The sequence below is a fragment of the Equus caballus genome, chromosome 20, assembly GCF_041296265.1.
Source record: "Equus caballus isolate H_3958 breed thoroughbred chromosome 20, TB-T2T, whole genome shotgun sequence".
Classification (NCBI taxonomy): Eukaryota; Metazoa; Chordata; class Mammalia; order Perissodactyla; family Equidae; genus Equus; species Equus caballus.
In genome coordinates this window covers 45,670,813-45,697,457 of record NC_091703.1, presented here as the reverse complement: position 1 = coordinate 45,697,457, position 26,645 = coordinate 45,670,813, and the positions used below count along the sequence as shown (strand labels likewise).

General features: G+C 57.2%; 1 protein-coding gene across 2 annotated transcripts in view; it reads right to left on the bottom strand.

Annotated features, from left to right (window-relative positions):
- Positions 1-3,037: 3,037 nt before the first annotated feature.
- Positions 3,038-26,645, bottom strand: part of TTBK1 (tau tubulin kinase 1) — a 42,134-nt gene continuing 18,526 nt past the window's right edge. For both annotated transcript variants that reach the window (XM_023624967.2, XM_070244586.1), the window contains exons 14-15: positions 7,127-8,700; positions 3,038-6,392 (exon numbers count right to left, since the gene is read on the bottom strand). In XM_023624967.2, the coding sequence (XP_023480735.2) occupies positions 6,005-6,392; positions 7,127-8,700 (1,962 nt within the window). In that variant the 3' untranslated portion in view covers positions 3,038-6,004. The remainder of the gene's footprint in view (positions 6,393-7,126; positions 8,701-26,645) is intronic.

Sequence of the window (26,645 nt, the reverse complement as noted above, 5' to 3'; positions counted from 1 at the left end):
GGGGCCAGCCTCATGGCCAAGTGGTTAAGTTCGCGCACTCTGCTTCAGTGGCCCAGAGTGTCGCCGGTTTGGATCCTCGGCACAGACATGACACCGCTCATCAAGCCATGCTGAGGTGGCATCCCACATGCCACAACTAGAAGGACCCACAGCTAAGAATATACAGCTTTGTACCGGGGGACTTTGGGGAGAAAAAGGAAAAATAAAAAATCTTAAAAAAAAAAAAAAGAACGTGAGGATGCTCATACATTACTGGTGGGAATGTAAAACGGTGTAGCCACTGTGGAAAAGTTTGGTAATTCCTCAAAATGTTAAACATAGAGTTACCACATGACCCAGCAATTCCACTTCTAGGTATATACCCAAGAGAAATCAAAGCATATGTCCACACAAACACTTGTAAAGATGTTCATAACAGCATTATTCATAATAGCCAAAAAGCAGCAACAACCCAAAGTCCATCAACTGATGAATAGATAAACAAAATCTGGCCTTTGCACATAGTGGATTACTATTCAGCCATAAAAAGGAATGAAATACTGATAAATATTACAAAATGGATGAACCTGGAAAACATGCTAAGTGAAAGAAGGCAGTCACAAAGAGCCACAGATCATATGATTCCAATCACAGGAAATGTCCAAAATAGGCAAATCTGTCTAGAAACAGAAAGTAGATTAGTGATTGCCTGGGGCGGGAGGGGGTGGGTAAGTGGGAGCGACTGCTCATGGGTATGGAGTTTCTTTTTGGGGTGATGAGAAGGTACTAAAATTGATCATGGTGATGGTTGCACAACTCTATGAATATAATAAAAACGAGGAAGGTCTGTGTTTTAAGACACATTTGTTGGGCATAAAAATCACGTTTCAGAATAGTAGATAATGATAAGCTCCTCTGTTTATAAGAAATATATATATATAGAGAGAGAGTGCTATTATTATAAACATAAAGAAGAAGGCCGGGGCCGGCCCCATGGCTGAGCGCTTAAGTTCTCAGCTCCGCCTCGGCGGCCCAGGGTTTCGCCGGTTCGGATCCTGGGCGCCAACATGGCACCGCTCATCAGGCCATGCTGAAGTGGCGTCCCACATGCCACAACTAGAAGAACCCACAACTAAAATATACAACTATGTACTGGCGGGATTTGGGGAGAAAAGGCAGGAAAAAAAAAAAGAAGAAGAAGAAGAAGGCCAGAAATGGTACACACCAAGCCGTTCCCAGGGGTCACCTCTAGATGGTCAGATTTGTGCATGGGCGGCTTTCATCTTTTACTTTTACAAATGCTTTTAGCATTTGCCTTTTTGTTACAAATATGACTTGCCTTTGACATTTTCAAACAAGGAGGAGGGTGAAAGCATGTGGGGGCCCCACTGAAGCCTGGTGAATCAGGCGCTAGAGCCCCCTGGCATCCTCGTCAGAGGAAAGCGGGTCCCAGGGAGGCCATGGTGGGGAACAGGAGAACACAGGTTCCAGGATGTCAGAGCTGCGTCCCACGGGTCTTCTCAGAAGGAGAGCAGGACTTTGGAACCTCGACCCTTTTCCCTCTGATTCCAGGCAGGGCCAGGAGCCTGCCCGGGGACAGAAATTGTTTATATTGCCTAGGTGAAAGATTCCCACCTAGTGAACCCAGAGTCCAAAATGCAAAAGACAGGCAAGTTCACTACAGCAAGGTCTCCCGTCCCCCGGCTCTCCTCCCCAGAGCCACCGGAGACCTCGAACGCATCTAAACAGGCCCGCATGCCACACACGGCTCTTGTACTTAGTCTTAGTCTTGGAGACCCATCCACAAGTGTATATGAAGGGCCACCTTCTTCACCGCAGAGCCTCACAGTTCTCTATGGGGGGATCCCCATCACATCACATGCTCTGCTAATCAACCCCAACTAATGGACATTGAGATTGCTTCTGAACCTTTGCTTTTCCAGGTCCAGTCTCTTAGCCAAACCACTGGGATCAGACTTCTTTTAGGATTCAGATTTTACATATGTGTGCATGTACATCTAAAGGCAATTCAGTGTATGTTCCAGATATTATGAAACACCCTAATAGGATCTAAGGCAGCACCCCATAATCAAACACATTAACATTTCCACTGCAGGGGCTGGCCTGGTGGTGCAACGGTTAAGTGTGCACGTTCCGATTCTTGGTGGCCCGGAGTTCACCGGTTCGGATCCCGGGTGCGCACATGGCACTGTTTGGCAAGCCATGCTGTGGTAGGCATCCCACATATAAAGTAGAGGAAGATGGGCACGGATGTGAGCTCAGGGCCAGTCTTCCTCAGCAAAAACAGGAGGATTGGCAGCAGTTAGCTCAGGGCTAATCTTCCTCAAAAAAAAAAAAAAATTTCCACTGCAAACATGTATGGTAAGTGGAATTAATAAAGACTATAAATGATCTTGTCAGATTTTGATACCAAATGAGTTTGTGCCAATCTAATGGAAAAACTCCGTTTTCAGAATTTTTGGGGTTTCAGAATTGTAGATGAGGCTGTGCAAAGAATGCTGCAATAAATAACTTTGAACACATATAATTTTGCAAGTTTACACAAATATCCATAGGATACATTTCAAGAACTGGAGACGCTGGGTCACAGGCGATGCTCATTTATGATTTTCATAGATTTTGCTAGAATAATGACCATCGTTCTTCCTCGCCTGTGAGTTGCTGTACTTTATGGTTTTCTAAACACTCTCACTTTTGTCAGTTAACCTCGAGGCAATGAAAATTCTTCCATCTCCCTCTCTGCACAAAGCTAGACTTGGAGTCTCTGGCCCCAGGGAGAGGCAGCCGGGGGGAGGTGAGAGCACACGAGCTTTGCTCTCAGAGACGGCAGGCAGCCCCTTCCACCGACATCACCCTGAACAAGTTACCTGTACCTGTCCTGAGCTTCTGTTTCCTGCCTGTAGAGACAATCTGCCTCCATGACAGTCCCTCCTCACTTGCCCACCAGCCTGCACTCTTCTCTCCTGCCCGCCCCCAGCCCCCGGGCCTAGGTTTTGCCCTTTCCTGCAAAGGAAGAAGAGTCCAGGCCAACAGAAAGAAAGGTCCACAGGCTTTTTAATGGTGTGATGGCTACTTCCCTTCTGAGACCCAATCTAATCATGACAGCGGCTTCCAGGTGTTGGGGTGGGGGTGGACAGGTACAGGTGGGCAGAGGCCATGCAGTGACTAGGAAGGGATGGGGGAAGGTGTTACATTCTGTTTGGCATGTAAACATTCTTCAGTGGCTTCCCAGGGGAGGGGAAGAGCAACTCCCTGCCCCCTACTCCATGCCCACCAGGGCTGGTCCCCGGAGCTGAGAAGACTGAGCAAGCCAGGCCCCTGTGAGGAGCTGGGAAGGGGGGAGCTCAGGTGCCTGGGGCACGGCCCCTCTCCTGCATCCTCTTCGTGCACAGTGCGGCTGGGGAGGGCAGGTGTGTTCTGGGGTGAGCAGACCCGCATCTGAGCCAGTGACACAGGCTGTCTTGATGGGGAAGTGCTGGAGGGGTATGATGGTGATGGTGGTGGTGTGATGCTGTTTTATAGAGAAGGGGCTCAGACCTGGAGGGCTTGGTGAAAGGGATGGGCGCTCAAGGGAGAAGAGGCTGCAGCTGGAGGGGGGGGGCACTGAGAGGTGTGGATTCCTCTGCCCTGGATCTTTCCTCGGAGGAGGAGCAGAGTCCGTCCCCTAGCCCCCTCCCACACTTGCCCCTTCTCCCTCTCCCCCCCAACCTCGATGACATTCAATAACGCAGAGGCCTGAGGTCAGTTGGGAGCCCTAGGGAGGCCTGGAATCCCAAGGGCAGACAGGGTTTTGCGTCTCTGCCCAGCTCCAGTGCTGGGTGAAGCTGCGGGGTGGGATGGGCCTGCGGCTCTCTCAGGCCGCCCCCTTTTTCCTCCCAACACCAAACCAGGGTGTTGTTGGTCCTGCGGCAGGGGTGAGGCTGGGGGCCCTACATTCACAGTTCGGTTGGCGGCAAGGAGCAGGCCCAGGATCTGGGCACCAGGGGTCATGCCCTGGTCCCCATCTGGCACAAGCTGATTGTCATTCGGAGAAGCTCTAGGTGGGAGAGAGTGGCCCCTCCTCCACCCCCTCTGCTGGACCCAGAGGGCAGTAGAGGCCTTGGGAGGGTCTCGGGTTGACAAAGAGGGCTCTGTCCAGAGAGGTTTCCTGAGTGTTCTGGGAGCTTCTGTGTCAGCGTGGGATAGACCTTGAAGGCTGTCCACCCTGGAGTCCTCCCCTGGGCTGGTCTGCAGAGAAGCCACCACCTTGGCACGGAAGCAGCTTCCCCAGCCTGCTGACTCTCCATGAGAGGCTTCAGCTGGCACCACCAGGCTGCTCCCCTGGCCAACTTCCTTGTGGGCATCCTTCTAAGCGATGGTGTTTGGATGCTGCCAGACCACTGGGGCATGCTGGGGCCTTTCTTCCTCTTCCCATGGTCATCTTGCTTTGCTCTCTGTGACCCAAGGAAGAACAGAGGGGCCAGGCCAAGGGACAGAGGCTGTGGGTGCTGAGGATGGAGAGGCCTGCAGGGGACCTGTCCTGGATAGGCAGGGTTGGCTGGATAGGACCTGTCCTGGATAGGGTTGGCTGTCACTTCTGCAGCCAGGGTACTGCTTAACCCAGACGAAGGCAGTTGAGGCTCATGATGAGGTGGGATGAGCTATGCAGGAGCAAGACCCAGGAAGAGGCCCCACATCCATTCATGGAGCAGCACAGCCCTCACCCTCTGCAGGGACAGCTCAGCTGCATGGACTGGGGTTGGGATAAGAGGGGACAGGCTGAAGGGTGAGCTGGGAGGGGAGGGGACTTGGGCTGGACCCATCACACAAGCATACAATCTGGAAGTTAGAAGAGCCTTTCCGCCTTGAGATCAGGGGCCAGCTGTCTGTCTGCCTGCCTGTTTCTGCTCTCTCTGCCCACTGAGGGAGATAATGGTCTGATCCAGCCCACTCCCGACAGCCAGGAGGAAAGGGAGGGTGACCCAGCCAGCTCTGAGTCCCTGAATCTCCAAAGGGGCAGCACAGAAGATGATAACCAGCCATTCTCCACCTCCACTGAACTCAGGAGAAAGGGAAGTTGGCTGAAACTGCAGTGGGCAGGATTGAGGTTAGATGGCAAGAAGGAATTCCTGATGGTGAGGGGTCCTGAGCACTAGATCAGGGGGCCAAGAGAGTGGGCGAAACCTTTTTTAAAACTCCCCTCCTACTTCCCACTGGGAAACATCTGCCCAGGCTGGAAGCCCACACACTCTATGGTTCCCCCTGAGGCCCCACCCAAATTTAGGGGGAGGGAGTCTTTGCACCTTAGAGGTGCAGAGAAGCACCCCCCAGGCCCACCCCACCATCACCTGCCCCCTGCTTCCCACAAGGGGTGTCCAGGAAGAAGCTGACTTTGGGGCAGGTCAGACCTGCCCCCTCACACCTGAGTAGACCAATGGCCCCTAGGTCCCACTTCCCCAAGCCCAGTCTGGCAGCTGAGAAGAGGCCTTTTAGACCACGCAGCTCCCAGGAGACTGTGGGGTTGGCCCCTAGGGGGAGGTTGGAGCCTTCACTTCTGGAATTTGAGGCTGCCTCTCTGAAAAGGGGGGGCTTTGGCTGGATGAGGGCCGGGAAGAGGGAAGGGCGCCGCAGGAGGTGTAAGCAGAGGTCCCTGGGGGAGCATGGGGAGCAGCAGAGGCCTGGTGGGGGAGCAGGGCGACCCCATTAGTAGAGTCCTCGGGGAAAAGTGGCTGAGCCTTCCCGGGGCAGAGGGCGCGTCTGTCCCACCTGAGGGGCGGCAGGGGGAGGAGAGGAGATGAGGGAGGGAGCTGGGGGAAGATGGGGGATGGGCGTTCCCCCGCCGGGGCATCCCCCAGCGGCCGGGGGCGTGTGCTGGCGCGCGTCCTCGCGGGTGCAGGCGGGAAGCTGGGGCCGCGGGTGGCGCGCGTCGGGCGCGTAAGGCTGTGCTGGGAGCTGTTCCAGTGTGGCCGGCTGCGAGTAGGGGGCCAGGGTGAGGGTGGGGGGCCGCCGAGCGCTGCGCGCGTCATTATCTGGCCCCGGCCCTGCCCTCCGCGGCCCCCGCCCGGCCTTTGGTTGCTGAGCGCTGAGTCTGGAGTTTCCCTCTGGGTCCTTTCTTGGGGCCCCCCGGGGAGGGGGTGCCGTCAGGCTGGGCCCGGGCCTGCGGGGCGCCCCGAGGTGGGGGGCCCCCGGGCCGGGCCTGGTGCGAGGGGGAGGAGCTCTCCCTGCGGGACAGGGACTGGCTCCGGGGCGACGCGCTGGGATGGCGCGGGGCGGAGGCGGGGAGGCCCGGACTGCGCGGGGCGGAGGGCCTGAGGCCAGCTGGGGCACGCCCTGGACCCACGCCGCGGCCGGGGGGCTGTTTGGGGCGGAGGTCAGTAGCGACGGACGACCCTGGGGGCTTCTGCAGCTGGAGCCTGCGGGAAGAGTGGAGGGCAGAAGGCAAGAGAAAAGCAGAGGCAAAGAAACAAAAAGAAAAGACATTTTCAGAATCTCCCTGGGCACTGAGCCCTAGAGTCCTGCATCCTCAGAGCTGGATGAGACTGAGGAGACAGGGCTCAGATGGGTAAACTGAGGCCTCGTGCTCCCTCCTCCAGGGAGGGACTTCTAGGGGCCACACGCTCCCAAGCTGTTACTGGAAGAGCTTGCTGCAGGCTTTCTCTGCCGTCTCTGTTTCATCCTTAAATTTCTCATGGATTTTACATTTTACTCAACAGTATACCCATATATTTTATATTATACCCATGTATTTTGTATTATGGGTATATTATATATATTATATATTGGTTATACTAATATGAATACTGTTTCCTCCCAACTATTCTGGGCTTTATCCTTTGGCTTCAAATGCCCCATGGCACACCAGAGGCTGTGTGTGGACCCCACCGGCCCCCAGCAACCTTCCCCAAGCCTGGCCTCGCTGGCATTCCTCCAGACATGCTCACTGTAGCCACTCCCTCGAACCCAGTGCCAGGGCTGGGACCTGAGTCAGAAGAAAGACTTAGTTGGGGAGTGGGTGGACAGGAGGTGTCCCTGCAGGTCCTCCCTGAGTCTTCAGTAGCCCCTGACCTTCACTCTGGGGAAGCCTCTGCTGGTGGAGGCCTTCTGTGGTCGCCCACTGCCCACCCTGGGGCTGGCAGTGGCTTCTCACCTGCTGGTGATGGCTGAGTCAGATGCTGGGGCTGCGCCGTGGGGTCTGCCGGGGGGCTGCTGGGCTGTGGCAGGCGTGGGCATGCGGATGCTGATGGGGCGGGGAATCCGGCTGCGGGTGGCAGCAGCCTGCCCGACCTTCCTGGGTGCTGTGGGCTCGGAAGCGGGTGTGTCCTCCTCGGAGCCCGTGCCCGAGAGCGTCTCCGAGGCGCGGCGCTGCTCCTCACTGGAGGAGGACGAGGCCCCAGAGGCCAGCCGCAGCAGCAGGCGGCCCTGCCTCTTCTCCATCACCAGCCGTGCCAGGTCCTGCTGTGGTCGGGCCCTCTTGCCCCACCGCTCTTTGGCCGACAGTGAGCCAGAGGGCTCTGAGCCCGTGTCCTCCTCAGACAACAGGACAGGGATACGGCTCCGGGGGCGAGGGCCTGGCATGGCAAGGCGGCTTGGGGAGACGGTGGCCAGTTTCTCCGGGCCTGGTTCCAGCGGGGATGCTGGGGCTGGCCCTTCAGCAAGGGTTGGGCCATTGGGCAGTGAGTCTGTGGCCACCTCCACGGAGGTGTCCCTGGGGGGTCCAGACAGGGCACCACTCTCCAGCCCTGACTGAGCGATGTCATTCTCCAGGGGCACAAAAACCCCCTCCTCCACAGCCCCCCCATCAGACGGTACCTCTAGGCCCAGCTCACCCCCAGCACTGAGCTCCTCAGGCCGAGAGGCCTGTCCACCGGAAGACATGACGTTGAGGTGGGTTTTCTCCGCAATGTGCACAAAGGTCCTCTCAACTTTGGTGAAGGGTGAGGAGGTGACTGCCACTCCCCCTGCCCCTGTGGTCACTGCCCCGGCCCCCGGCCCTATTCCAGGCCCAGGGGGCTTGGGCTCAGATTTGAGGACGGAGGACAGGGTGCCAGGCTCAGACACGTCCAGCTGGCTACCAGTGGGCTGGGGCCGCTCATGCTGAGGAGTGAAGGCAGCCAGAGTGCCCAGGTCGGGGTCGGGGGCCAGGTCGGCAGTGACAGGCGACTTCTTCATGTCGCCAGGGGAGACGAGCACCAGCGTTTTGGAGCCCTCCTCAGGCTCAAGGTCCCCGTCGGCCATGGAGGCCCGGCCCCTGGACTCCTTCTGATCGTCGGCTAGCAGTGTGGACGGGGCACCCTCTTGGCTCCGATCAGTGCTCCTCTCGCTCCCATCACTGCTGGAGCCACTGTGTGGCCCCAGCACCTCCCCCAGGGCCACTACCTCCTCCTCCTCCTCCTCCTCTTCCTCCTCCTCCTCCTCTTCCTCCTCCTCTTCTTCCTCCTCCTCCTCTTCTTCCTCTTCCTCTTCCTCCTCCTCCTCCTCTTCCTCCTCCTCTTCCTCCTCCTCCTCTTCCTCCTTCCCATTAGCTTGAGGCTGAACAGGAGTCAGTGGGACCTGGGGCGCGGTGAGCAGCACGTGCGAGAAGCCCACCCTCCGGACCCTGTTGAGCAGCCGAGCCCGTTCGCGGTAATCAGAGAGGTCTTTCTTGAAGTCCTGGTAGGGCAGGCTCAGAGGCACAGCTCGTGGGAGACCGTTCACCTCAAACGGGGGCGCCACAGAGAACACCTGCAAGGGGCACACACAGGGACCCACTGAGGTCACCACTGAGGCCCCCCTGGGCCTGAGAAGACCTGGACTGCACCCACAGGCCAGGAGGCCTACATGCCCCAATGTGTCCACCAGAGTGTGGGCTCCATGAGCGTGAGGACTGGCTCTGTTTTGTCTATCGCTCTATCGTCAGGGCCTGGAATGGTCCCTGGCACCTAGTAAGTGCTCAGTAAAGCTCTGGCGAATGAGTGTGTCCATGCTCCAGGTCTCCCAAGGTCCAAGGCCCTGATCCTGGTGGCTTTTCTGTCGCCCAATCTCCTATTCCCCAACGCCCCTCCTCACCAGGTGCATCCCAAAACCCAGAGCCAACTCTACTTCAATCAAAAGAAGAAAATGGCAACTATAAGGCGTCATAGCCATCATGGAGATCAACCCTCCCTTTTACAGATGAGGAAACCAGGTCCAGAGAGGAGCAGCAAGTGTCGGCCAGCCTCCTCACAGGGCACAGTTTCTCTGCAGCCAGGGAGCTGGCCGCCCAGGGCCACCAGAACCTGTGTGGGACAAGGGCCAAGTCTGGGCTGTGCTCCATTCCCTGAAGTGCGGGCTGGGCCCCTTCCCTCCTGCCCCTTTCTGACCTGTCAGCCCAGAATTTCCCAGCCCTCTGCAGGTCTGTTTTGAGTCCACACTTCCTCCAGCAATTCACAGTCAGCCTATGAAGGGCAGCTTCTTTTCGCTTGATTAAGTTTTCCCCTTGGAAGCTTTGTGCAGAGTCCTTGGCATGTAATGGCCTGTTCTTGGTTTTCTAGACTCCTGCCACATCTCCCCTTAGCCTCCTTCCTTCCAGACTAGAAAAGCCTGACCACCTTATCAGGACCTCAGCTGCCGCATCTTCTCCAGCTCCACCCTCGTCAATCCACACACATCCCTCCCAAGCACCCACAATGCACCGGGCCCCATCAGGGCTGGCACGGCTTTGTTCCAGGTGGGATGGCGCCCATGGTGTCCAGCACTTTGTTAGTCTTTTTGAACACACTGGGCCTCTGTCTTCCTAAACACAGCCCATCCAGACCAGAAGCCCGGAGATATCCTGACACCTCCAGCACCTTCAGGTGCCATCCAGACGCAGGGGGTCCCACCAAGTGTTCCTCTTAAACATCTGCCCCAGCCCAATGGGCACAGCCTTGTCTTGCTTGGTGGTTCCTTAGCCACCAGCCTGTTTCCTCCATCCCACACTGCCCATCCATCCTTCCTACAGCTGCCCGAGTAGTCTTGAAATTTAAATCTGATCCCCCCTCTCTCTGCTTCAAACCTGTAGAAACCTACAGTGGCCCCCACAGTCCTTAGGAGAGAGTCCAGTCCGTGGCTTGGCACATGAGCAACCCTGTCCCGTCCTTCCCCTCCCCGCCCCCCGCCATGATCCGGCTCCTACCTTCTGCTCCACTCTCATTTCTAGCAGCACCCTCTGATCCCCCGTTGGGTGCTCCAGCCATTCTGATGCCACCAGCAGGCCCCTGAATACATTGGACATCGCACATTTCTGGGTCTTCCCCTAGGCAGTGTCCTCTGCCCTGGGGGCCCCTCTCACCCCTTCTGTTCACTTGACAAATTCCCATTCTTCCTCCAGGACGTGGTTCAAACAACTCTTCTTCCAAAAAAGCCATCTTGTCCACCTGCCAGCAGACTTCATCACTCTCCTTTCTACTTGTTCTCCCACGTCCTTCCATTAGAGAACCTTCCACCCTCTATTCCCCATGCATGTGTTTACAGAGTTCTCTCTCCCAATATACATTGAGCCCCTCGAGGGGTTTTCATTCATTCATTCAAGAAGTCCTTGAATGTCTATTGTCCTGGCCACCATGTTAGAGGCTGCAAGTCTGTGGATCAGTGTTGAACGAGATAGACATGATCCTTATTTTCATGGAGTATGCAATCTCTATATTAGGAAATGAAGTGGGGATAATGCATAAGCCACAGTGTTGTGATCATAAATGAGGACATCTAAGCAATGGGTCTGCCCTATAGAAGCTGCTTGATAAATGTTAACTCCCTCCCACCCCCACCTGCTACCCCTTGCCCTGTACGCTCTGGTTTGGAGATCATTGCCTCCCTCCTCAACTCCAGAAATGCCCCAGTTGCCACACCTGTAGGGGAGGAGGGGAGGGGCAAGAGGGGCTTGGCCAGTTGAGGCCTCTGTGCAAACAGTTGGCCCAAAGGCTGGTAGAAGGGGAAGGCAGGAATCCCCAACGCCAAGGATCTGCACGAGGCTGTGACTTCTCTCCCCAGCTGCCATAATCTTCCTCCGAATCACACCATTGGTGAGGACTTGATAGGGGTTGGGGGAGCAATGCAAGACAGGGCAGCATGCAAGCGCAGACAGGACCTCAGCACACGCTGTGTGAGCCAGGCAGGGAACTTCCTTAAAGCCATGTCCCCTTCACATCCAGGCTCACAGACCCCAGCAACTGTTTTCTTTTTCTACGCCATTCTAATTCTTCATTTATTCATTCATTGATTTAGCAAACATTAAGTGCTGGTTCTGTGCCTGGCCTTGTGCTGGGCCCCTTTGCCATGTTTAGTTACCAATGTTAAGGCTGGAAAAGATGACTGGGCAGAGGTCGGGGGGGGGGGTGCTGTGAGCTCCTAGGTAAGTGGGGACCATGGGGTAGGTGCTGGGACTGACAGCCAGGGACAGGCAGACAGACACAGAGCTCTGATCATGTCTCCCTCTGTCCACCTCAGAACTCACCACCCAGCACCAGACACATCCTCTGGGCAAGGATATCCTTCAACCCCACCAGGCTATCCTTTCTCAGCAGAACCTCTGCCAATTTTCCCTGTCCCATCTCTGACACTTGGCGCATCCCTGGCAGAACCACGTTTTCCTCTGGCCCGGCCCTGGATCTCTCTGGAAAAGCGCCATTCATAGGATGGCCCCTCCACTCACAGTGCCCGTGTTACATGATTGTAGCTGGAGCATTCTCTCCTTCCATCTCAAAGCCCTGCCCTTCTATTACATGGGAGGGAGGAGGAGTGAGAACTGAAAATCAGGCATCAGTGATAATATCAGACTGGGAAACCGAGGCCTGGAGAGAGGCATCAACATGCAAGTCACAAAGCACATCAACCAGGGTGGCCCAGAGCCCAGAACTTTCCATTGCCTCACTGGCCTCACACCCTCCGATGTGGGGAAATCTGGGACCCTCTGCCCTTTAGCAGGAAGCGCTGTGAACTTCAGAGTGGGGACAGCTTTGCCCTGAGGATCACTGCCAAGGCCACCTCAGCCTGGGCGTGCCGGCCTCTGTGTTTCAAAGGCCCTCCACTTCTCCCTATCTGGCTCCATGTTGGGGAGGGCCAGGCCTGGGCTTGAGTTCCTCCCTCCTCAGAGAGAAGAAAGACCTCCCTCACCTTCTCCTGGCCTCTCCTGGATGCCTGAGCCCAAAGGGTATTCCACCATTCACCCATGCAGTCCTGGGCTCATTCATTCAGCCAGCGGTCACTAGACAGCCTCTGTGTACTTGGCTGTAGAGGCCTGAGGACATCATGGGAGGGGGACTGCAGTGACATCCCCCATTCCAGCTCAGAGGGAAGCAAGAGTGCTGGGTGTTGGCAAGAGGAAGTCGGGGTCTGGGGAAGCTCACACCTTCCTGCTCCCTTCCCAGGGCAGACACCTTTTATGATTCCAATTTGCTTACTGTGGTTCTCCAGCCTGGCTCGGACACCATTCTCTGGGGGAACTTTCTAAAATTACAGAGCCCTGAGTCCTACCCCCAGATTCTGTAGATCAGAAATGAGGCTCAGAAATCGGTCTGTTTTAAAGCTCCCTGCTGATTCTGATGGAGTTTGGCAAAAGGGAGATGTGGTCAGGGGGAGTCGTAGGGGGAGGGGAGGCAGGCTATTGGTGCTGAGACACTGCGAGGCAATGAAAGCCCCAGCCCTCGCCCTGACTCACTGAGCCCAGAGCAGAGGGCTGCGGCCTTGCCAGCTTCAGAGCCCAGCCCAAGTCCATGTTTCCTTCAATCAGAAGGACAAGTGAAGGGAGGTGGATGGATCAGACTCGGTTCTTCCCCTGCCACCAACAAAACTAGGCTCTCCTCAGCCTAGACTTCTCTGACACCCACACAGGGAAAGGCTACTCCGCACGCCAGCATTCCCACACAGGGTGCACAGAGCACCGTCCTCCCTGGACCCTGCCAAGCCCGGACACCATGCACTGCACATCAGTCCACAGTCCCAAGGTTGAAGAAGGGGGGCTGCTGAGTGACAAAAGCAGCAGGGTGAGCCCTGACACCCCATGCCTCCCCTGCTGGGCGAGGGGGATGGGGAGGGCTTCGTGCCTCTCACAGCAGCACCCCCACCCCGACCCAGCAGCGGTCCAGTGCACACCTCCCATCTCCCCTCCCCCCTCCCCCCCCCCCCCCGCCATAAATGCCCAGCCTGAGAATTGGAGATGAGAAGGAGCTCGCAGTGCAGCCTCCTCCACCCACCACTGCCTTTCCAGATTCTTCACCTGTCCGTCTGCGTCTCCACTCTCAAACCACATCTGCCAAGCCAACAGCCCTCCCTCTGCTCCTCCACCCCACACGCAGGAGTGCCACCCTCCCCAGGTGCACTGGCCCCTGGCAGTCCTGGGTGGAAGGGGTAAGATGACCTGGGAAGGTGGCTGCCAATCCTCCATCTATGTAGATCCTCACACACTTGACCCCCAGATCTCAGTGTCCCCAACCCATCCCTGCCTGCCCAAGGGCAGGGAGCTGACAGCATGTGGGCCTTCTAAAGGCTCTAGGGGTCAAGAAACACAGCTGGGGGGCCGGCCCGGTGGCGCAGCGGTTAAGTTCGCACGTTCCGCTTCTCGGCGGCCCGGGGTTCGCTGGTTCGGATCCCGGGTGCGGACATGGCACTGCTTGGCAGCCATGCTGTGGTAGGCGTCCCACGTATAAACTAGAGGAAGATGGGCACGGATGTTAGCTCAGAGCCAGGCTTCCTCAGCAAAAAGAGGAGGACTGGCAGTAGTTAGCTGAGGGCTAATCTTCCTCCAAAAAAAAAAAAACAAAAAACAAAAAACAAAAAAAAAAAAGAAACACAGCTGGCATTTGCCCTTCCTCTGCCCCCACACTTGCTTTAGGCCCTGAGGAGAAAAGTGTCTTCCTCTTTTGTGTGGCCGCAGGCCTGCAGGGGTGGGGTGGAGGACAGAGAGAAGGAGAGGGAGGGAGGCCCCCTCCCCGTCCCCTCTCTGCCTGCAGTCTGGGAAGCCTCTGGAGTCCTCCCCTTCCTCATCGCCCACCCTCACCCCACAGTCTGTTCCCCACACCACCCAGGCTCTGCACAATCCAGTCTCACTGATCCTCTCAACAGACCACCTCCTGGAGGCCAGGGCTACCTCAGAACCCCGGCAGAGCAGAGGGGCAGAGGCAGGTCCTGTGGCCCCCTCACAGGGCTCTCTGGCGTCCTGGCCTCCCACCCCCACCACACACTTGGTCTCAATAGTCTGATCCACAGAGAACCCGTCATTGGTGGGCCCTCCCCCTACTTCCCATCCCCTCTCCAGCAAGTTGACAATCTGGAGTTGACTCCAGAGACTAAAGTCCACCCCCCAACGCCTCCTCCAGAGGAAGGGAGACAGCCAGCAAGGTGAGGGCTGATCAAGTTCAACCAGGCTGAAACCTTCTAGGGTCCCCTACCGGTCCCCAACTGCCCTGGTCTTAACTGCCAGCTCAGGTAGGTGCGAGGCTGGAGCCACTAATCTGGAATTTGCCCCCTACCCCATCCCTGAACCAGCAAAAGACTAGTTGCTGCCCTCTGGCCAACTGAGCACCCCAAGAGTTGGGGTCCGCCTCGAATGATGGGCTAGGAAGGAGGAGGATGAAAGAAAGCAGGCGAGGCGCAAGTTCCTGGAAGGCGTCTTTAATCAGGATTTGGTAGTACACAAGCTCTCCGGATTGTCTCCATTAACATACAGGGACTTAAAAAGGCACAAGATCCCTCGCACAGCGACGCGTGACGGCAGGGAGCCCTCCACCCTCGCCCGTGCGCGGCCGTGTGCGCGTGGGTGCATGTCCGTGTCCCACCCCCGTGGCGGTGCCACACGTGTGCGTGTCGGTTTCAAGTGTTGGATTTGTACAGTACTCGCAGTCTAGGGGCGGGGACTCAGTGCATGCTTTTCTACCCGGGCCCGGGGACCCCCGACGCCGCTGTGTACACTGAGGACGCACCCCGGAGAGAGAGTAAGAAAAAAGAAGCGTCCCATCTTCGTGTGTGTGTGGTTTTGAGATTTTCGTGCATGCTTACGCTGGCCGGGATCGGGGAATAGTGCAAGCTTATAATACAGTATTATTGCAGTACAAAATGGGGCGGGGGTGGTGGGTTATGATGGGAGGGGGAGGCTCAGGAATAAACTGGCTGGGATTCGGGACCTCCGGGAGAGTCCTCTCGCCAACCCCCTGCCATCCCTCGCTCCCCTCCCCACCGCGATTAGGAAGCGTCTCCTGACACTGGGAGGGGGATCTTCGGGTCCCTGGAGGGAAGGGGCTCAGCTGGGCCCCGGGGCGAGCTTCCCCCATCCCACCAGTCCCACCCCTCGTGGGGCAGGGGCCAGCCTTCTCCTCGCTCAATACTGTCACCCATAAGGTCCCCGAACCCCGCCTCCTCCCCCACGGAAGCCCCTCCAAGTGGGGGGGAGGGGTCGACGGAGCAAGTGCAAAGGAAGCAGATGTTGGTCCCTGAGTTTTATTTTCGGGGGTGGAGAGGGAGAAGAGCTGGAAGTCAGGACATATTTGGGGACCCCCAGGGCCCTCAGTGGTGGATTGGGGTGGGGCAGGAGACACGGACGCCGGGGCGTGGGTAAAAAGGGGTGTTGGGTGGCTCTGAGAGACCTAGGCTCAAAGCTTGACTCCCCCTCAACTCTGGGCTCTTTGGCATCCAATTGCAAGGCCAATTATTTGGGGCGCGGGAGGCGGCAGCCCAGTGGGCGGTGAGGTAACAGGAGTCAGGGTTGCGGCGACCCGGGCTCTTCGAGCCTGGAGAATGGGCCAGCTCCGCCTCCCAGCCCTTGTCTGCACCCCCGCCCTGGGAGCACTGGGGCGCGAGTCTTCCCTCCGGTTCCCCCCAAACCCCCCACCCCGGGGCCAGGGACCCAGCCGCCGCGAGCCGGGGAGAGGGAAGCAAACACACAGGGGTGCGGAGGCGGGAGCGTTAACCCGAGAAACACTAGCAGCAGGCAGCCCGGCGGGGGCGGGGCGGGGCTCGGAGGCCGGCGGTACCCTGGTCGCGCGGCGCAGCAGCTAGTTAAAAAGACGGAACGTACATTCGTGGTGCGAGGCCGCGGGGCAGGGGCAGGGGCAGGGGCAGGGACGGCGGGCGGGTCCCGGGGGCGAGGACAGAGTGGGAAGTGGTGGTTGGGGTCCCGTTACAGTTATGAACCTGCGCGAGGTGCCCGGAGACGCGATCCTGTGCTCTCCCGGCCGGGGGCTGCTCGTGTGCTGTCCGGAGAGTGGACGGAGTGTGTGTGTGTGAGGGCCGGTTAGTGTGGCGAGGTGAAGCCCACCCCCCGCACCCCCACAGCCGTGCAGGTAGAAGGGAGGGTGCGCGGTGGGACTGACGGCGGAACCAAGTGGCAGGAGGGGTCTAGGAAGGTTCCCATAGTCCTTTGGGCTTCGTTGCCCCTCCTCCCCCACTCCTTTTCCACTCGTTACTTAGGGGGAGGGGGGCCACTCAGGCTCAGGTCTCCCTGAGCTGTTAAGTCCACTGAGTAGTGTGGGAAACCGTTTAGGATACTTGAGGGATGTGGTCCTCAGGTTGGGAGCCTCTCCCTTAGGGAGAAGGATGATTTAAAATGTTCAGAGGCTCACCCCATCAGTCCCAGGGGGCGCCTCTGTCCCTAATGGGAATAATGCAAACTTTGGGGACATGCCCCCCAACTTAAGAAGAGTGATTTGCCACGCCCCTTGTTACCAAGGACTGCCCATGGGGGTGGGCTGCTTCCTGCCCTTTGGGTTGGAATCTCAGTGGAGTTAAGGGTAGGGTGGGGTGGTGTTCAGGCCCTTCTTAGGGGTCTACGCTTCCATCCTCAGGTACCAAATCAACTCAAGAACAACAGAGGATACAGCATTCTCCACGCTCCCACAGCCAGGGGCCGCCACACCCTCCCTAAGCATGGTCCCCTCCCCTGGCCACCCAATATAGACACATTGCCACAGTTCCTTCTGCCCACCCCAGTGGCCCAGGCTCCCTTGACCACTGCCTGGGCAGACAGCACCGCCCCTCCCCAGAAAAAGGGACCTAGGCAGGACAGAGGAGAGAAATAGTAAAGGAAGATTCTGGGACCCCCCCCACTGAGAGGACCCCTGGCTTTTCCTGGGATTAGAGGGGCCTGCTCCCTTTGGCTGGGGAAGCAAGGACTAATGTGCCAGCATGGCTCAGAGATGCCATCGGTCCCCCACGTGCTGGGCAGGGCTATGCCCATTTCCTCCAAAACTGGAAATGCAAAGGGAGATGGCCAGGTTCAGGATGCTAGTGGTTGGGATGAGTGCCGAGTGGTTATTGCTGTGACCCAAGCTGCCTTGAGTATGTGGGGGGGTGTATTCATTACTGAGAATTTACTAGAGCCTTTTTCACTGACCCAGGGTCCTGTCCCACAGAGAAAATGCTGGTCCTATGAGGACCCCACTTGCCTCTAACAAGCCCACACACACATACATACAGGCACACACACTATGAGCTCACTGACATGTACACACAGCACACACCACACATCCCCACTGGCCGGGAGCTGCCTCCTCTAAGAAGCCCACTAGGTTTGAGTTCCTGGGGAAGAACACTGTCCCCCTTTGAGCACTGCCGCCCTGGACAGAAGCAGGGGTGGGGAGTCCTCAGGCTCACAGAGAGTGAAAACTGAGTTCAGGGTCTCTGCCTGTAAACCAGCTTTTGGTTCACATAGTGATTTTTCTTTAAAAAGCTGTTTTTTAAAATTAGATGCCAATAATTAAAAATTGGGATGTCACATAAAAATTGGAAAATAGTGGCAATAATTGGCTGAGCTGAGGATGGGCGGAGGGTCCGCCTATTTACCATAGTCCCCGAACCTGCCCACTCCTTAACATTGCTTTGCTCCTATTGCCGTGTGAGTTGGTGACACTCAACCCAAATCCCCATGGTCAGTGCTCAACGATGCCAGTACCTGCCCTGTCTGTGAGCCTGACCCCAAGGACCCCATCACCCTCGAGGACAAGGTTTAGAGCACCTGCTTTCTCATCGAACTCTTACTCCACCCACCTGATCCCCAGAGCTGCTATGTGGTGCTTGGGCCCGTGTGGGATTGAGAGGTTAGGGTCTCTGGAGAAAGAGGGTCCTGCCATTTCAACCAACCCCAGTGCTCTGGAGTGACCCCGACCTGGACACCATCCCACGCCGAGGTGGGGGTGAGAAGGAAGGAGAGTCTGGCTCACAGACAGCTCCCTTCTTCCTACACAGAGCGAGGAGGGGCCAACCAGAGAGGCCAGTAAATACGAGACACAGGTTACAACGCTTTAAAGGCCTATCGAAGGAGACCTCAGTTATTCGGCATTGGCGGGGTTTCTTACATGTTTTTGTAAATTAAATATTCTGATTAATCCATTAAATGCCATTAAAAGATAATATCCATTAAAAGATAACACTGGGATCTACCTCATAGGCTATTAGGAGGATTAAATGAGTTAATTCTGTAAAGTGCTTTGATCACTGCCTGGCATATAATAAGCGCCGCATGCCAGTGACTGTTAAATAAAGTAAAAAAATAAATCATTGGAGGCACTGCCGTATGCAGGGTGTGACTATAGGGTACGAAAACACCCATTTTCCTAGTACCCCTAAGGTTGCTGCTGCTTTGCACAGCTGGCCCCGGGTAAGGGGGCTGTGCGCTTTCCCCAAGTGGGAAATCATCTCTGGAAACATTCTGGCCTCCTCTGTGGGAAACCCGGTGGGAAAAAGAGCCTGACAACAGGGCACGCTCACCACTCCCCGACCGACCGGCCTGGGACCTAGAGACAGGAGACAACGCCAAACCACATAGGACTCTGCTGAGCGTCACGGTAACTTGATCCGACACACATGGCTTCACCTGGCCTTAGCTGCTTCCCCAAGTCAAAGCTGCCATCACAAGATGATAATGTTATCAAGATCACCCCCTGTTAGCTCAGAGCTTTATGGCTTATGAGAAACTCTCTCCTCTACTGCGCAGGGCTTGCAAAAGGATGTCCCCAAAGGACAAAATGTTTTCAATCAGGATCTTACTTTAGCAGACACACCCTCTCCCACAGGTATCAGTTCTGGGGGCGGTGTGTGTGTGTGTGTGTAGGTTTGAAACCAAAGGCTTTGGAAACAGAAATAAGTATTTAATGCTAAAATAAGGCTGAAGCTAGTGCCATCGTCTTTGATAAATCACAAGGCACTTTGGGATCTTAGAGTACCTCAGGGTCCTGGTCACTGAGTGGGAGCTGTGCTCAAGGTCGGGTAGTGGGACCCTCTGGAAGGGAATGCCGGATAACAGAGGGCTTGGTTCCATTCAACCCCAGAGAGCAGGGGCACTGCCCCCGCTGCGGCTGACTTTGGAGTGGGCTGGTGAACAGACCCCTTCACTTCACCCCTGCCTCTAGCTGGAAGGATGGGAAGAGGGCCAGAGGGGAGGCGGGGAGAGGCGGGCAGTGCCAGAAGGCAGGGAGTGGGGCTACTGTTCATCCCACCCCCTCACTTTTGTGCTTTGTGTTTTCTGTCCCTTCTGGAAGGGTCTACCCTTCCTCTGCCTTCTGCCACGGCAGGGTGCAGAGCCACCCAAAACAGCCAGGAGGCCAGCAGAGGCTTGGATTAGGGAAGGTTCAAAAGTGAGCATGTGGGATAGGGATGGGGTGGGGCACGAGTACTAGGACCCGAGTCTGGCTTTCATTCCTAGAGGGGGAAGATGCAACATCCTCAGAAAGAAACAGATTTTGGAGAAAGGAGTGTGGTGGGTGCGGGCAAGGCTCATGTGGATGAGCCATACCACAACGCTGGCCATCCATGAGAACAGTCAGCCTCCAGGGCACTGCCCTCAGGGTGCCACTTATGGCCTCTACTCCAACCAGAGACAGTTGGGGAGTTGAAGAGAGTTGAGTTGGGAGGGAAGCGGAGGTGAAGGAGAGAGGAGCCAGGATGAGAGTAGGTACATAAGAAACTACCAAGGACTGCACAAATATCTTTCTGAATCCCTAACATACACACATGCACGCTCATACACACCCACACACATAGGGCTGCAGCACTGTGCAACTTCAGTGGGTGCATTCACATTAGAGTCTATGTAAATGACACTCCTTGGAATTATGCAGTGCGCAGCCTGAGCATCCATCCATGGCAGCCCTGCCACATGCAGAAATGCTCCATACATAAGCACACTTATAAGTGTACATGCATGTACACAAGCACACACACAGATACAATCTCACTGCAATAAACATTTTGCAAACCTTCAGGCCTCCTCCCCTCCTTGTACAGGCACTGCCCTTCCTGGAGACTTCTTCACCACTACCCCATTTCCCAGGGTAAAGGAGGTACTGGCTGACATCGATAGGAATGAAGACAGGGAACCTTGGGGGTCCCTGCAGTGACAGGTTGGGGGCTGAGAAATAGGCAGAAAGAGCATAAGCAATCTGGCCTCCTGATCCTCACTCATCTCCAGATCCGCGTCTGATCTGCCGACCCTGTGCTCTGTCCCCACGGCCCCTGGGGGCCAAGAGGCTTGGCTGAGCACCTGAGGAAGGAGTCACCCTACAAGGGGGCAGTGGCAGGGCTGCTGCTGTCTGGGATTTATCCTGGGCTCACAGGTCTCGCCTCATCCTTAACAACCACTCCTTCTACCACTGCTTCCAGACTGGGTCCCCTCACCCCTGGGCTCCAGCTGGCTTTGAGGGGCAGATCCCAAGCCTCTGTTCATCCATCCTCAGCTCCTAAGGAGCTAGGCCAGGCAACAAATCTCACCAGAGGGTAATGGCCCATATGCCTTGGGGGAGGGGCAGCCTACAGTGGACTGAGCTCCAGGCCTCCTGGGGGAGACGTGGGAGTCAGGGACTCTGCCCTCTGTGACAATGGCATGGGAAAGGCTCACGGTCACAGGGCCGCTTCCCCCATATCACTGAGTATAGAGTCACTCCCCACCAAACCCCAAACCTGGCTGGCCAGGCCCCCATCTCATACACAGGGCCACACACCTCGCCCTACGCAGATAGACAGACACCTAGCACGCCGAAAGGGTCCCAGTCTCCTGGCACCCGCCTCATGGTGGACCAGGCCCAGCCACACCAAGAGATCACAGCTTAACAGAATAAACCCCATGCCAGACCGACTCCGACCCAGCATGCCTTGTCTCCCTGACACCTTGGTTTCCACTGGACTCTGGACCCACCAGTGGCTCCGGCCCAGGGCACCCATCCTGTCTGAAACGGCACCGACAGCCCCACCCTCCCTGCACCATTTGGCTGGCACCGAGCAGAGGGAGCCGGTGGGGGTGGTATTACAGTACCTTGGGCCAACGTTATGGGGCTGTATTGCGTGATGGGGTGGGATGGGTGTGTGAGTGTGTGATTATTGCCTCCTGGGAAGGAACCACGGTCTCTGCCAGCTCCCCACCCCCCCCACCTGCCCCCTCCAGGAGGGGGGGGGCCCAGCCTAGGTCTTGTGGGTGAAGCGGGCCCACACCTGCTGCAGCTGGGACCGCGAGATGCGGAGCACCGAGGGCACGAGTCTGTGGTTGCCGGCGGCGAGGGGCGCGTGGCGCCGGTGGGGCGCCCGCACGGGGCTGCTCTCCGCCGAGCGGCTGCGCTGAATGAGGGAACCGGAGGAGCCCGCGGAGCCGCCGCCGCCGGGGTGAGGGTAATGCTCGGTCTCCAGCGTGGAGGAGGAGAACACGGAGGACGCCAGTCGTCGCAGGGGGCTGTACCGCGGGAGGGAGTGCCCCGAGAGTCTGTCCTCCTCCAACTGAAAGAGACCAAGAGAGTGGAGGGAAAAGAGGCGTCAGGCACAGACTCGACAGCTCCGTCTCGGGGGCCACCCACCGCTCACAGCCCCTGTGGCGCTGGCGTCCCGGGCAGGTGGGCAGGGTCGGGCAGGGTGGAGGGGGTTGCAGACCAGCCCGTCCTGCCTCAGGACCTAGGCTCTCTCGGGCCTCCAATGCTCTTCCCCCTGCTCCTCCTCTCTGGCACTTCTCACACCATGGTCTCCTTGCAGAGACCTTGGTTCACCTCCTCCAGGAAGCCTTCCCAGCTTAGCCCTCCCTAGCTCAGAGTTCCCTGCTGGCTGGGAATTCCTCCCCCTTGGGAAGGCGCTCTGCAGCCGTTACCTGCTGTGCATTGGCAGCTGTGTGCCATCTGTCTCCCCAGCTGCACTCCACACTCCTCCTGAGGTCTAGAGAACCTTTCCCGCACACCCTCTGCCTGGGCACCCCCACCCCATCACAGGGGGATGTCACGGTCTCAGTGACAGAGGAGCAGAAGGGTAAGACCCTGGAGTCCAACTACTCATGTTGGAATCTCCGCTCCACCACGTACTACCTGGGTGACTCAAGCAAGTCACCTCACCTCTCCGTGCCTAGAGCTTCCTCATCTGTAAAACGGAGGTGGCAGGGCTTCCCGCCTCCTAGGGCTGCTCTGAGGGTTAGATGTTAGAATACGCAGAGCGCTCAGAACAGAGCCTGCTGCGGAGAGAATGCCGTGTCATGGGAGCTGTTTTATTATCCTTTCCATCACTCTTCAGAAGAGGAGCGGGACAGAGGACTGGTGGAAGGAGGGGCACCTGGAACCATCTCTCCAGAGCGGAGCGACTATTTCCCTGACCTCGTCAAGCCCACGCCACAAGGCAGCCCGTGGCGGGGGCTGGGCCGCCTCACTGCCGTCAGGAAGAATCCTGCCTTGTGCCCTCCTGTGCCCTCAGGGGGAAAAGGGAAATTGGGACTGAGTGTCCCAGGCATGTGGGGGTGGAGATGGTGAAGAAGGTGTCAACAGACCTCTCCCAAGCTGACCCCCAGCTCTGGCTGGGACTGAGGCCAGTTTAAATAGCTTTAGTGGGGCAGTGAGGACTGGCTGGGCCACCTGCTGGAGGGCCGAGGGAGGAGGGGGACCGGGGCTCCAGTGTCACCTTGCAGATGTCAAAGTTGGGGGGGGGGTGCGCAGGGACCTGGCATGGAACCTCCAGCAGAGAGGGAAAGAGACAGAATATTCTGGGAGCATCGTCTTTGCCTCACCTTCCTTTCCCTTCCACCTTCTTTTTGGCAAGTCTAGGATCCTTCTGAGTGAGTCCCGTCTGCACCGAGGGGTAGGGGTCTGAGGGGTACCAAGGGACCGAGGCGCCACAGTTGCCCACAGCCCCTCACACAGCACATGTAGGGGGCTCGAGTTTAACGCCCCAGCCAGAGTTTGGTCAGCTGCTGGGGAGGTTCGATCCCAGAGTGCCCCCGCCCCCTCAGGTCAGACACCACCTGTGGCCACCCACTTGTCCTCAACGCCCAGCTGAAGTTTCACCTCTGTGAGACCTCCCCCCCCCAACAGTTTCCCAGGTAGGCTCCCTGTTCCTGGCAGAGAACGGTTCTTCTCATCTCCCTTATGGCCCTTGCTTATAAACATCCACGTCCACACCTTTGCATCCCACTCGCTCCTCTCGACTCTGAGCCCTGAAAGGGCAGGATCATCTTTGTCCCCCAGCCCCTAGCACACGGCCTGGCACGTGGCAGGGAAATGTTCTAGTGGCTGCCAAGCAGATGTCCATGTGCTCAGGGAATGCTGACCTGCTGTGTTATCAGCCAGAGACAACCGGCAAACATCCCTCCCCCAGGTCACACCTTGGCTGCACTTCCCCCTCTGCCCGGCTCTCCCGGCCTTCTATTCTGCACCTTCAGTTCCCGAGAGAAGAAAGCGAGGTGTGTGTAAAGAAAAAGATTTAAAGGATCATGGATGCGCCCCAAAGAACAACACATGCTCTGAAATTGTGCCTGCTTGCTCCACGTTATCCTTGTCCCTGCTCCCCACGGGGTAGGTGACAGAGTTCCAGGTGCTCAGATCTTTAATGATTGCTGTTGTGAGGAAGCTCACACCTCAGACACAGAGCAGCCCCAGCTAGGTCCAGGAGGGGCTCCTTGCAGAAACGAGGCTGGGGGTGGGGCGCCCTGGAGAGACTTTGTGCCTGCGCTGAGCACCGTAATCCAGTTATGGGGGGGTCCACAAACTGTGATTCCAATGTGCGGGGTGTGGGAGCCCCGCAAAGGCTGGGCCCAGGACTCTTCCAGACCAAAGAAAGAAGGAGAAAACACGCCAGCCCATTTTTCCCCCTTGCCCCCCGCCGGCGAAGGAGGGGCTCTGCTTCACCCTGTAGTCCTGAAGTGCTCGGCAAAGCACGTCACACCCCACGCGCTCACACGCAGACACACATGCCGCCATGCACACTCACAGGCACATCTGATGATGGGGCCCAGCCCGGGGGTGCACACACGTGTGTATGCAAAACACACACACGCGCACACCCACTCTCGCTCTTTGACTCGCACAAACCATCTGCTCCCTCTGCCGGTGTGTGCTCCCCTTCTAGACACACACAGGCCTCAGACAGACCGGCTCAGAGCACAGCCCTGGAGCCAGGGGCCTGGATTCCAATCCCGGCTCTCCCACTTACCAGCTGGTGACCCCAGGCTAAGTCTTAGCTCCTCTGAGCCTCGGTTTCCATACTTTTTAAGTGGGGGTGCTACTCACAGTACTGTCGGGAGGACTACACGTGTGAAGCAGGAAGGGGCTCAGAGCCGTGCCAGCTGTTAACTTGCTCCTTGGGATTGTTACTGTGATTGTTAGTCTTTTGGCATCGGCATTCTCGGCTCCTGTGGTTCTCTGCACACACGTAGACCCACTACATACTCGACACAGATGCACTGATGTGTGCACCCACATGCATGTGCACACCTATGGACACCCCCACACACCCATGCACACTCGTGAGTTAAGCTGACACAGAGATGCACACACACAGTCGTGGGAGGTTGACCCGCCTCTCTTCTGTACGCTGTGGGGAAACCAAAACCTGCAACCCCTGACACCCCCTCCAGACACACACAAGCCATTGCTCAGCCACGTCATGGGCAGGACGTGGAGCCAGGGGCCTGGATTCCAGTCCCCTAGGCTGACTGACTCTGCGACAGGCCCGTGCCTGCTCCCCTAAACCTCCCTCCTCACCCTCTTGGCTGGAATTCCCCAACGTGAGGATGACTCCCAGGGCACGGGTGGGAATCTGAAGGTGAGAAAAACCTCCCAGGTGGCTCAGCTCCCTCACCCTGAGGCCCCACTGGCCTACAGTCACTGGGAAGGGAGGGGTGGAGCCCCTAGGCCTCCTGACTTTAATTCTGGGCTTTCTTTCTACCCACAGCACCGCCGTCTGTCTGCCTTCCTAGACTCTGCGCTTCCTGTGGGCACAACCTATTGTGCTTGTGATCTCTGATGCCTCTGGGACCCAGCACAGAGCAGGTGCTCGGTAAGTATGGAATGAAGGGTGCTGAGTGAGTGAATGAATGAATGAATGAGAGGGGAGGGAGGGAGCCCCAAACAGATCTTGACCCTTCTTCTGCTTACCCAGTGCTGGTCCTGGTGGGAACAACGTCCAGGTCAGCAATGCAGTCATGCAAGCTCACAGCTGCCCCAGCTCAGCCTCCAACCCAGGCTGGCTAGGACCTCTCTGGGTGGGGCCCTTAATTTTCCAGAGTCCAGGGCAAGGCCAGGGCACACACTCCTCAGGATCTCAGCTCAGCGGTCCTCTCTTCTAGACATAGGATGAGCCCTGAGTACAGCCCTGCCTGGAGCTTGGAGCTGCCCTTCTCCAGGGCACCTGTGTGCTCACAGGCCCGGCCTCCCAATCTGAGCCCACAGCAGAAGTGGCCCCGGCCCTGCACCTTGACATCTCCCAGAGCCACCTGGGACATGACCCCAACATGAGACGCTCGAGTGGAACGCGGCACAGCCCATGAGCCCTCCAGCATCACCTCCTTGGCTTTTCTCAGCCCCTCTGAGGGAACACGGGCCCCATTCAGCACCCAGGGCAAGAGTTGGCACTGCTTCCTGGATCAGAGGTCAGCTTCTGCCCTGCACAGAGGAGCCACGCCAGGCCAGTGGCCTTCTGCCTATTCGGATACCCCAACCTTATCAGAAGAAAATAACCAAAATACCATGGGACATGCTGTGGACCCCCAACCCAGCCTTGGCGATTCAGCCCCCATCTGGCCCCTCCCTGCCCTTCCAGCCTTGTCCCTCAGTCCTCCCATACAAGAAGATGCCATTGCAGCCTGATTGGTCCACCCCCTTCAGCTGCTCCTTCCTTCATGTCCAGGACTCCTCTACCCGGCTGCTCGTCCCATGCTCTGGCCCCTCTCTCTCATCTTTCTCAAGGGCTTCTTTTCCCCTCATTCCCCCCAGATGTGTTTCCAGGCTCTTCTGTCATCCTTGCCTCTTCCCACCCCACACAGTCCTCTTGGGTGACCTCACTCCTGTGGCTTGCAAGACCCAAAAATCCATATCTCTGGCTGAGATCTCTGTCCTGAGCCTGGATGTCTCCACGTGGCCATCCCACAGGCACAGTGAGGTCATTGTGTCCAAATCTGAGCTCTTGCTCCCTTCAAAACCGCTCAGTGACAGCACTGTCACCCACCAGGACACTGGGCATCAGCCAAGACTCCCTCCACTCTGTCACAGCCCCTTTAGACCTCTTGGCTCCATCCACCTTGCCCCACATCCAGAGGCCCCACCCTGGTCCAAGCCACCAGGGCACTCTCCTGCTGGCACCTGCCGTGTGGCCTTTCTGCTTAAAGTTTTATGCCCTTTCAATCCATTTCCACACAGCAGCCAGAGGGATCATTCAAAAGCACCAATGTAATCATGTCGCATCCTGTTTAAAAGCCTTCAGTGGCTCACCAAGCCTTCAGGATCGAGCCCCAA